The 12,501-nt window shown below is 28.5% G+C and overlaps 2 protein-coding genes and 1 non-coding gene across 6 annotated transcripts in view; 2 read left to right on the forward strand and 1 right to left on the reverse strand.

Moving 5' to 3' along the window:
* Nucleotides 1-12,501, forward strand: part of LOC126895201 (GTP-binding protein Rheb homolog) — a 146,211-nt gene that overhangs the window by 106,959 nt on the left and 26,751 nt on the right. The gene's annotated exons all lie outside the window — the stretch shown is intronic.
* LOC126895183 (protein lozenge-like) overlaps nucleotides 906-12,501 on the reverse strand; it is a 27,252-nt gene continuing 15,656 nt past the window's right edge. For all 3 annotated transcript variants that reach the window (XM_050666764.1, XM_050666763.1, XM_050666761.1), the window contains 2 exons: nucleotides 2,900-3,079; nucleotides 906-1,846 (listed from right to left, as the gene is read on the reverse strand). In XM_050666764.1, the coding sequence (XP_050522721.1) occupies nucleotides 1,314-1,846; nucleotides 2,900-3,079 (713 nt within the window). In that variant the 3' untranslated portion in view covers nucleotides 906-1,313. The remainder of the gene's footprint in view (nucleotides 1,847-2,899; nucleotides 3,080-12,501) is intronic.
* Trnag-gcc (transfer RNA glycine (anticodon GCC)) lies at nucleotides 10,436-10,506 on the forward strand. The gene has a single exon. It is a non-coding gene; the product is annotated as a tRNA-Gly (tRNA).

Consider the following 12,501-nt stretch of genomic DNA (forward strand, 5'->3'; position numbering starts at 1 on the left):
AAAATATTCAATTTCGCGGTTAATATTAGTTAATAAGAAAATGTATATTAAATCCGAAGAGCTCTTTAACTATTTATGAGATATTGTTAATGACTTATATATTACATAAGTGTAACTAATCATTTTTAGAAATGCTTCATGACCTTTTTAGGATAAATTATAGAAAATGTAGTGTCTACTTTCTAAAGAAAGCTTATAGTGTCTTCCCTAATTAAACGTATAATTTTATATTGCTTATAGAATAATTGAGTGTAACTTTTGACTTTGTAGTATTAAATTGTATGAAAACATTATACAACATTTTTAAGGACACTATAAATTTTTGCTAAGATTGTAATCATCAAAAATTTATCAAAACAATAGTATATCAATCATTAGCAGATATTCTGTCGCAAACTTAGCTCATTATGTCTTCCAAATTATTTTATAAACATCAAATTTATTAAATAAAACTTAAATATAGATGTATGCATAGGCGTAACTATGGGTATATTAGAGGGACTTAAGTACCCTTAACTCAAAATTTGAGCCCATTTTTTGGTTTGGTCGTACAAATATTGATGTAATTAAGATTATAATTTTTTTTTATTTCATTTTTTTCAAAATTATAATTTTAGAAAAATGTTGTATTTTTCTTGATAATCATGAACATCTAAATGTATTTATATGCGTATTACAATAATGATTGCATTTCATTTTATAATTACTTAAATTTTTGTTTATATTTAACATATCTATATTAGAAATACAATAATGGGGGGTCCGTCACCTCAAAGGTCTGTGAGTCATACCTTTTTTTGGCAACCTCAGAAATTTTGGTATAGTTGCTCCTATGGACAAATGTAAAATACCATTTATTTAAGATTTCTGAACTACATATGAATCATTTTGAAACATAGAAACCATTCATAATTGAAAATATTTTATTTATTTACATTATAATCATGTACATAATTATAATAATAACCTAATATATATATATCACAATTTAAATACATATTTTTTTAAATATTCTCTACATATTTACAGAAATAAACTAATACTATTACATTTTGATTTCAGGTTCCATTACACAATGTTTCATGTATGAATAATGCTATATATAACTTTTAAGTTATTAGAAATAACATCTATAATCAATGAGAAATCTGGTTTGTAAAATGAGATTTAATGAAATGAGACCAAATAAAATAGTTCATTACACATACATTTTTTTCAGTTTTTGAATGCTACATTTTACAAATTTATTTATATGCTAGAGTTTACACTACATGTTAATACCCTGTGGCCTGAATTCGTTTATTTATAAATATTCAATAGGGCCTCCAAACTGTCAAATCAGTTTGCTGTCTATCATTGTATCTTCCTATTGATATAACATCACTCTGATCATCAATTGGTACTGTTGGAGGAGGAAGTATCCCAATTTCGATACCAGAGGGTCTGTTTGAACTGATAGTAAGCTGGGGTGAATTACCAAGAACAGTCACATCGTCAGTATACTGTTCAACACCGCCGTTGATTGTAGCATCTTTATGCTCAGCTGGTGGATGTAGATGTAGGTGTATTTGATTTTGGTTGACGGTCGAATACAAATGAGGGTATAAAACCATAGTAGGGGGAGGAGGTTCCGAAGGGATCGCAGCGTTGTACTGATAAGGAGGATAGTGATGATGATGATGATAAGCAGGATGGTGGTTTTCAGAGGAAGACGACCATGACGAATAATATCCAGCAGAGTCCATATCCTGGTGGACACCACTTATTGGTTTCAATTCTTGGTGCTGATGAGGATGGGTAGAACAAAATTCGATTGGCTGACTATGTTGATTTTCTGACCCGTACACTAAAAATGTTTTTAATTCAATAAGTTATAATCATTATAATTAAAAACTTGAATTAGCAATTTGAAACAATCAAAAACTATGAGAGCATATTGGGTTTTTTAAATGAAAGATAACATTTAAGCACGAATAAATCCTATATTATAATAAAAATGATTAGAAGTAAAGAGTTATGTTTCATTATTATGTTAAAAAAATGCAGTCTAGTATTGATTTTATTTAAACAATATCTGAAAATCCTACAGATTCTACTTTTTATCAGTTCGAACTTTAGAATAACACATCCATAAAGCATATGTTACACTCGTACGCATAATGTAATTGTAAATGATGATTCACGAAGCCTCGTTATTGTATTCTTCCTTTCATTCACAAGACCACAATATTTATTAAGTTTATAATAATACCTCTGTTTTTTTATACGAGGACGGAACAAATTGTAAACCGCCTCTTGTAATAACTTCAATATGTCAGCAAGTATAGACTGCCATCCGTTTTTCTAGACGGTAAGACGCTTCTAAGATTATAAGGGGTGTTTTGTGTACACACTATACGCGTGCAGTACTGTTATTAGGCTCCGACACCCATTACCCCCTGGTTATGTTCCCTGTGATTACAATGTAATTTCAATTTCTGAGTTTGGATACGGAAACAACCAATTATATGAATGATTTACTGTGATTCGTAAAATACGGGTTTGATTACAAAAATATATTCGTTACATAAGCTGCAGAAATTCTATAATACTAAACATTCTTGTGCGTACACATACTCACAGTTATTCATTTTGTTTAAAATAAGTTAATGTATGATTGTAAAAGTTTTTATATGAATTTCAAACTGAAAATAGAAATACTTAATCCTGATCAGCGAAATAGATTTTTGACACACGTGTCAACAATGTAAAAAAATTATTGCTGAGTTAACATTTTATTCTGTTTAAATATTAAATTCAAAGTTTGTTCAGACTACATTTAACTTTTTAATTGCAAAAAACTATACGGGTAAATTTAATATTCTTGTTTATTTATATAATTGAATTTTAATCAACATACTAGGTACCGGAGTTTCCATGTGATTTGTCGCAGATTCTGGCAAAACAGCTGCATTTGCAGTGTCAGGATATGCAGCATATCCACTAGCTAATGGTGCGGCATTCGGTGAATATGAAGATGCAGAATATCCACACCAAGTGTTGGATTCATTACCATTGACTGTCATATTCGTATGATCCTCTGCAAACACAAAATAGAAAAAGAATCGAGTTTTTAATTCTAAATATATATATATATATTAAATAGTTGGTATCATAATTAAATTTATGTTTTGAAATTTCCATGGACTTTTAAATATTTATCTGATTTGACCAAAATTGGGGATGTGAAAATTGAAAAATAAAAAGTAGTGATTACAATTGTTAAATGATAATAAAAATAATACATTGTAATAAAGAGTTGTTCTTTCGCCGAGCAGTTCATTGTTGAGCGGATTCAACATCGCTGTTGTACAGGTGAGAACATTACAATATAATAGCTCATTAGTCCTTGTCATCAATTAGAATGATGCGAACGCAAGATGAACAAAGTAATACAACACTTGGAGGCGAAGAAAAGAGAATATTTTATAAAAATTAATAATCACACGTAGGTAATAATGTTGTGGCGCGCGACGCTATTGAACCCAATTGTTGAAGATGTTTTTTCGGCAGTGGATTAATAGCCGACTGTGCTAAGGACATGCGATATTTCACGTGTCGAATACGTCGTCATCGCCATGCCTACACTTGTTGTACGTTTAAAAATTATACCAAGTGAGTAGACAATACCTTAGGGCGAAAACCTGAAATAAAAGAAACGAACAGGCACGTTAGTGGTGTGTACGAGTACAATCTGTTGGACCAAAACACGAGTTTTTGTTGTTTGATGGGCTAAGGCAAAGTACGTAAATACAAATAAGTATAAAAAACTAATATATAATAATGGTGTATAGAATACCTATACCTAAAACTGACGAAAATCGAGCATGAATGAGGAATGAACGTTAATCATATTACATACTCGTTGAAAAATCGACATACTGGCCTATGAACATGGCGTGTGTAGGTATTGTATAAGCCAAATGTACACTTACAACATTAATTAATATATATTTTTATTCTATACAGCATGTTATATGAAATATCTAAAATTGATGTTATTTTTAAGCGAACTATGAGAAAGTAAATGTCCTTTTCAAAAAAAAAAAAAAATCGACTGTAATTAATGTTAACAATAGTATACGCGATATAACTCACTCGAATGAATAGTACTTCCACTTAACAGTTTCAAACTTTACTTACACTTAGTTAATGCATTTTTAGACTTGGTAAAGTTACAGTTTTTTTATTATGATTTTTAAAAATATGATAAAAGTCAATTGAGATTTGACAATTTATTAATTTAACTGTCAAAAGCACATAATATTAGATTTTTTTAATATTTTACAAATAATTTTTCAGATAAACGAAGCATCACAAAATTTCATATATAGTTAACTAACACGTAAAATTTATTCTCAAATGAAAAAAAATAAAAGACTAGTCTACAATTGTTTAACGTGTAAATACTTGTCTACTCTCTTTAAAAATAAAACGGAAAACCACAAATTAGTAGTCAAATGGATATTAAAAATAAAAAATGCGTTAATAATGATGGTCTTTTCTTATTACTAAAATATAACTAGTTAGTGGCTATTAAGTCAAAAACGTAAATTTTCATTCATAAAATAAAATTAAAAAACTATTATGCATAAATATTAAGTCATTATTACTGATTAATACTAATTTCATTTACGCATATACACCATAATACATTTGTTGGTCATAAATAAGTATTTCGGATTGGTAACTATAAAAAAACACCAATTTTTTTAACTTTGAAGCGAAGCTGAGAAGGTATTTTTTAATTTAACTTTTTTTGATGATAATAATCATTAACTAATAATTATTAGTCAATACTTTAATAAATATTTCAATAATTTGTATTATTTCGGTAATAAAATAGTGGCGTAATTAGGTATTCGTACTAGGGGAAATACATAAGAATATATTCACTACCAATTTTGCAAACGAAAAAAAGGTTCCAACACCATGTAAATATTTTTGTAATGTGGGGAGTACCACAGGGATACCCACCCCCCAATGATAATAGATTTATAAATTTTATAATAATTGTATTATAAATTTATGATTTAATAATCTAATCATGTTGTATATTATGTTAAAGATGATTCATTGGTTTTAACTTACGTCATAAGATATATATTTATTAAATCCAGTGAACAATATGATCCAATTAAATTAGCCAGTTGGAAATTTTTTAAGTTAATTCCCTCGAATAAATTTATAAATAAGAAATTCATTAAATACAATAAATACTGACAGTAAACCTCTTGTTTTGTTCTCTATAAATATACGTATACTCCCAAGAATGTATTATGGATTTTTAAAAAAAAAAGTTTAATATTTTGTGAAGATATTTCAAGTACTAAAGACATTCTAAAAGTGTAATTAATGATATTTAATATGGACACATAAATTAATTTGTTTAATAATGAGTATTTTAACAATTTTTGTATTATTACACAAATATTAGTTTTTATAAGAGTATTATAAAAATTCTTATTAAAATATCTATTACGTTAAAAACAATATATCATAGGTTTTTTTCTCCTCTAAAATGTCGCAAACCGTTTTATTCTCTGCATGGGTGTTCTCTTAACAACTTACTCCAATTACGTAATTAGGTTAGAGTAATTTTATTTCTCATCAAAATAATCCTAAGAATGCATTGGGGTAATTTAGAAAAATAATTGTAACTCTGATGTTGGAACTAACCGGCATAATATTTTTACATCCAGTTAACTTTCCGGCGTGTTGTCCAGTTACATCATTATTTAACATTATAACATTAAACTCGAGGAGCGTCGCCGAGAACCGGATACGGCTGACAAATCGATTTTAGCTTCGATGCGAAGCTGAGAAGGTATTAATTTTACTATTTGTTTATGAACTTGAGAAAAAGATTGAATAAATCACTTGTCCGGACAAAGATCTATTCAGACTTGCGCAATAATATAGGTCATTGTTGCTATATTAAGAGCACTGGTCACTTAATGAATGGCTCGAATGACAAACCGGTTTTCTTTTTTAGTAAAAACTACGGTTGCATGCTCATTCATCGATTTTATGGAATTACTTAATTTTTGTATTTGTAATAGTATATGGTATATTATGATTAATACATATAAAAAAAATGATAGAAGCTGATTTTAATACGGACTTTATAAATCAAATCGTTAAATCCCTAAAAGACTACACGTGCGCAAATAGCGTATACGTGTATGCTTCTCAATAAAGCAAGAACTTAGTTTTTTATCTGAACCTATTTGATGCTATTGAACGTTTCCTCTGTACGCTTATTGTGGTATGCAATTCAAGACGTTATTACAATCATATCAACATTAAAAAAGTTTAGACGAGTAGTGGAAAAATAATTATATGAAAATTATTATTTTTTACCGGAGCCTAGAGTGTTATAATATTATTGGAAGCAGTCGATTGGCCCGTTACGGTTGATGGACGTCCAACCGCAACATAAAGGGTCACTTTCTATAATAAATAATATAATACAGTCAGAGATACGAAACGTGATCGTTCTGCCTGTGAACACACGGTAAAAATATTTTTGCCAGGATACCAAGTACGTAAACTGTAAAAATCATTTGCTATATAGATCATGAACGCGATTTTGTCTCCCCACGATCAGTAATGTGTTATAATATTATGGTCAGTTTTATTTCTCACCGCAAGTCCATATGTTAACGTACGTCCGTGTGTGAAATAATAAAATGATAGCTCACAAAACATGTTAACTCAAGCATGGTTTTTTTGGAATAGAAAAAAATTGGATGAACAGTAGTTATTTGTTAGTTAGTTGTAGTTAGTTCAATGTAACTTTCCAAAGTAAATAAAAAATAATGTATAATAGAAAAAGATACGTATACTGAGATTTTAAAAGTAGAAAATGGGTGGAAATATTTTATCAGACATTCAATTTTATTGTATTCATTTACAAATGATTTATAATGGTAATATATGAATAAATAAATATATATATTCCATACACTTTACAATAAGTTATAGCATTATTAAGTTAAAAATTTTAAATATAAAATCGAGAATTTTCACACAAAAATAGCATTCGGTAACTATTTTTACCGTGAAGTCAAAATAAAGTGCGAAATTTTTTTTCCATAATAAAGTATATTACATTATCTTTAATTTAAGATATATATAAAAGTGTCAGTTTCTGGAACACTTTCAAAAATTAAGTTGCAAAAGTTAATTTTTTGTGAAAAAGTTGTCATTTTATATCCTCCCATCCGGGCAGGTAAAGGGTCAGATTTATAAAAAAAATATATCAAATGATAAGTAAAGACATCATGCATCTATAAAATAAAATTATATTGATTTGGTCATTTTTGAAAAAGTTATGGCAGTTTTAAGCAAAAAAAAAATTGAAAAAAATGTTGAAAATAAGCGATTTTTGAAGATTTTTCCCATTTACGGGGAACGAGGAAATGTTTTCAATTTTTGAGGGTAATGCCTTCGACTAGATACGATTTTGACGTATCTTTGAAAGAAATCGGTTTGGTGAGAGCTGAGAAAAAGTGGTAACAGACAAAAAAAACACATCATAGTAAAACTAATTTTTTCTCAGCTTCGCATCGACGCTATAAATTGGTCTTTTAAATACAATTAAAAAAATTATGTCGACATATTTAAACTCAGCTGAGTATAGTTAACTAGCAAATTATGAATTTTTAAGAGTAATCATATTATTTTTGTAACTGACGTTAAAGCACACTGATTTTGTACTTTCATTACAAGTGAGAATATTACCAAAGTTTTATTACGATAGTGCAGTGATCAGGATACGAAGGGTTAAATTGAAAAGTTATTAATAAGTTTCGGTTGTTGACAGTATTAATTTACGGGACGCCGTCAAAATGTCAGGAGCTCGCGCAGTGACAATTGTCACAGGTTGCGCCACCACCATGTGATATGGTGCACTGCTCTCCCGACTTCCCTCTGAAACACATACATATACATACACTCATTACCCGCCAGCGTTATGCCCTTCAGTACCTTCCAATAGCACTGGCTGTCCGAAAGGAAAATGTGTGTCCCTGACAACGTTATTAATTAATCTCAGTCCACGTCCACATGCAGCCCCGCCAAAACTGTTGACACCCCTTATCACAAAACACCTCTTCTTCCTTACCCATAGGTTTGGAAACGTCCAAAAATCCTCGATATCAAACGCTGTCATAAAGATAATGATAAGTTGATTACAGTCATTATGCCTAAACCAGATTGCAATTAAATAGTTTACATATTGTAAAATGTAAATACCAGAGAGAAAATGATTCTTTATTTGAAAATTTCAACTTAAAAAACTCATCTTGACTCAAGAGATCAATTACTTACACATGATAAGTTATCGTTTTTTCTTTTATAATTATACATTACACTATACAAGCTTTAAATTGAAATAATATCGAATGATGTAAGTATACCATTCTTTTTTACTTCATGTAGACAATGCAATAATTAAACATAACATATTATACGATTTTCTTCAGGGTTTAGTTAAGAGGGTTTAAAAAATGTCCAAACTCTTCATTTAATTACAGTTAAATTTAAATTTAAATATAATATAATATTTATATGTTAACTTTAACTTTAACTAAAAAATTAAACTGTAATTCTGACAAAATTCAATAGAAAGTTTAGATTCGGGAAGACCTGGATACGTGCGTATGAATCGGACTTTTTATTTAAAAGAATAATGTTTATCTAAAACCGAATGTTAGATTATCGCTGAATTTCATTATTAAAACACAAACAATTTGAAAACATTGTTTAATTTATTTAAAATTAAAAATTAATTTGTTAGCATTGAAATGTTCTTATATAACTTAGGAAACTAGTAACTTCGTGTTGTGCATGAAATTTAAGAATTTGGCAGTAGACGCTTAGTTAAAAAATTCATTTAAATGAATTTCGAATGTCCCTTGACTTCTAAATAATAACTTAACAATTATAAATGTGTAAGCTATACTGTTAAAATCTAATTTATCAAAATTACATTTACTCAAATAAATACATACATATAATGAGATTTAAAATGAAGTAGAATGTTTTTGCAAATACATTTTTTTAAGAGTATTATTTGACACGTCTACTTTATTAATCTTGCGAAAATCTATTAATATACTTGCTTTCTAATAAAATTGTTGCACATTCCGAGATTTATTACATTAATTTATGTTTCATGAAAATTAATTAACAACAACCTTTAGATTATAAAACAATAATATACACGATGTTTGAATAATACTATTCATTCATTCATTCATTTATAAGTTATTTGAGGTGTTTGAATGATATTATAGTAATAATAAATTATCGTTGACATTTGTTCCACACGCACGTGTCTTTGACAAAAAGTTTTCATTTGTGAGCAATAAGGCAACTTAAACTTACTATTTTAGCGTACATAATAGATATATTTCCTCTCTTTTTTACATTATTCGCCCTAAATTTATGTATTTATATATGTAAAAGAGTAAAAGAAAAAAGTGGCGAAAATCGTTATGAACTTTTATAAACATAGTAAAATGCACTACATTTATAAATATAAACGTATTCAAAATTAATAAATAGCTATATATAATCTCGATTTTTTCAAATTCAATAATTTTAAAAATAATCCAATATTATTTATTAAATAATTCAAATTCAGTTCGGCTTCAGCTATCGTAGCGATAAGTCGTGTTTTTGTTACGCACCTGCGAATCCGGNTTTGGATATAAAAATTAAATAACTACAAGCGATTAATACAAATAATAACAAGTTGATCATATAAAATGTGCATTTGAAAAAATGTTTTAATTACTAGAAATTTAGAGTATTTAATTAATTTGTAGTTATTCTAGAAATTATTAAGAATTTCGTTCACTGTGCCTATGAAGTAATTATATATGAGGAGTGACCAATAATGTTATTACATGAGCACAATAGGATCTGGTTCATCAACAAATTACCTACAATCAACTAATGGCTAGTAAAACCATGATTATGTTTTATTTGGGATTACCCTAAATTAATATTTAAGTACTTAATACAAAGACAAAAGACAAATATTAAATACTTTTTTCTGTATAGCTTTTAATTGAAATCATATTTTAATAGTTCACGTTAAAGTTTCTAAGATTAGGACGTTATTTAGAATGTTGTAAAAATGGGATCAAAGGACCTAATTAAATCATGTGATAAATAAAATAAAAAAGCGTTCAATTATCAAATATATATATTTAAATTACAAATCGTACAACTGTTTTACATAAAAGATTAGATAAATTTGGTATAAACTGTTCTAATTAAAATGTAACTATAACTTGAAGGATATTTTTGTTTTAATAATTTTTTAATAAAATTTAAGTAAAATTTTGTTTTATATAAGCTTAAATTTTATACATTAACATGAGCATCAGTGGTTCAGTGGTAGAATGCTCGCCTGCCACGCGGGCGGCCCGGGTTCGATTCCCGGCTGATGCATACATTTTTTTTATATTCTTCTTTTAAAAATAATTTTTTCAATAATTCAAACTCATAAGATTATAAAATCATAGAATATTATAAAAACAACAGTTATTTTTAAATCTATTTTTATTTGCCAAAATGATAAAATATATGGAACCAAGTTTATTGAGAGAATTTCTAACTAATAAAATTTTTTTGTCAACGTTTTACGTGACACAGGGATGTATTTACTTTAAATTGCGCCCCAGGCAGATTGTCAGAAATGCACTCTCTTCAAAAAGAAAATTTGTAATTTAGTATAACCAATTGATAATTAGCGTTTATTTTGCAAGTGAAAACATATGGATTCTTTAATATAACAACTTACTAGCTTTTAAAGAAGAAAACTTCAAAATTTGATCTCAGTATTTGATAGACAGAATTTTTGACTAAGATTAACACATAATCAACACTTAGAACTGTTATTGTGTAAGCAATACTCGGTGACGAACAGGGAAAAAAAAATGAAGAGATTATTCATTCATAACCTTGATTAAATTATTTAGGATCACGAAATAGCTCATTAGATTACGCATGTTCACAGTATATAGGACTTTCCCGCGACAATGTTTGTGACCTTTTAAGTGTGTTACATTTTAGATAATAATATTATTATTTCGAATAAATAGTTATTTATTCAAAGACAATGGAAATTTATATTCGACACCTTTGGCGCATATCTGACTATGAATATTTTGATAATATACAAATGAGACCGGAAATATATAATAAAAAAAAAAAAACGAAGCACTTAGAAGTGTATCGTAGTACATTACTATTGAATAGAAAAACCGTTTTGTTTTTCGATAACTGTTGATCCGTAAACGAATAATATACAAGGGGAAATGCATCCAAAGCGTTCACGGTTCGTCGAGATCCATAGAAGCAAGACACCAGAAATCACGGAGCAAAATTAGTAGTTAAAAAAAATCAAGTATAATAATACACCCAGAAAAAAGAAAAAATCCAAGAGAGACAGAAAAAGGTATATACGCGTAGACGTGCCTATTGGATCTTATTAGACTACTATCCGAACCGGCAATCACACACAAATATATCCCAACTCATCCAAAATCATTGTACAAGATCACAAATTATCGCTACACATAATCACGTCTGTTATTTCAATACGAACGGTGTATTACTATCCAGTCCGTATAAAAGGCAAGGGCGCAATGACTCCTCTCACTCGGTTGCTTGCGCGGGTTTGATTACTTCACGACTTCACGAACGTTACACCGATCACATTTACGAAGGAATTATACGTTGTGGAAAACAATTTAGGATTTCATAAAACACACACACACGCGCGCACGCTTTAGGTACACAAGCCAGTTATTTATTATAATTTCTTATAATTCCAAAATTTAATAATTTTACAGTAATGAGCACAAGACAAATACAGAGAATTGAATACTTTAATGCAATCTCAGAAGTCCACAGGAGTACTAAACAGTAAATGCTTACAAGTTATAAATTGGGTCATATATTTTCACAAATATATGACCAAATGCATATACAGTCGATTTGTGTGAAACTCATAGAAAATAACATGATCACAAAAAAGTGTAAAAACAAGGAAATCCCCGTGAGTTATACTGGAATTGTGTATGATTATTAATTCACAGCTAAACAAAACTTTCCTTTCGTATGTACTAAGCAAAACATTTATGTCTTATATTATAACACACCTGTGAATTTCGCATTTGAATATTTTAATGTGTGCGTAAAACGTGGAAATTTTTTTATTGTTATAATAAGAGAATTTTATTATAATAAAGTAGCTGACCTTGTGGTTTGTACCGCTATAATTTAATAAAACTATAAGAGTCTGGACAGTTAGAGTATGCATTAAAAATCGATCACATTTATAGAAACATTTTTTTTTTGCTATGACGATAATACAAATTAAATATTGCATATATGTCAAAACACAATAGTTTTTAGTAACCGCAGATGATTGCATTATAT

The sequence above is a fragment of the Daktulosphaira vitifoliae genome, unplaced genomic scaffold (assembly GCF_025091365.1).
Source record: "Daktulosphaira vitifoliae isolate Bord-2020 unplaced genomic scaffold, ASM2509136v1 Scaffold_1, whole genome shotgun sequence".
NCBI classification, from domain to species: Eukaryota; Metazoa; Arthropoda; class Insecta; order Hemiptera; family Phylloxeridae; genus Daktulosphaira; species Daktulosphaira vitifoliae.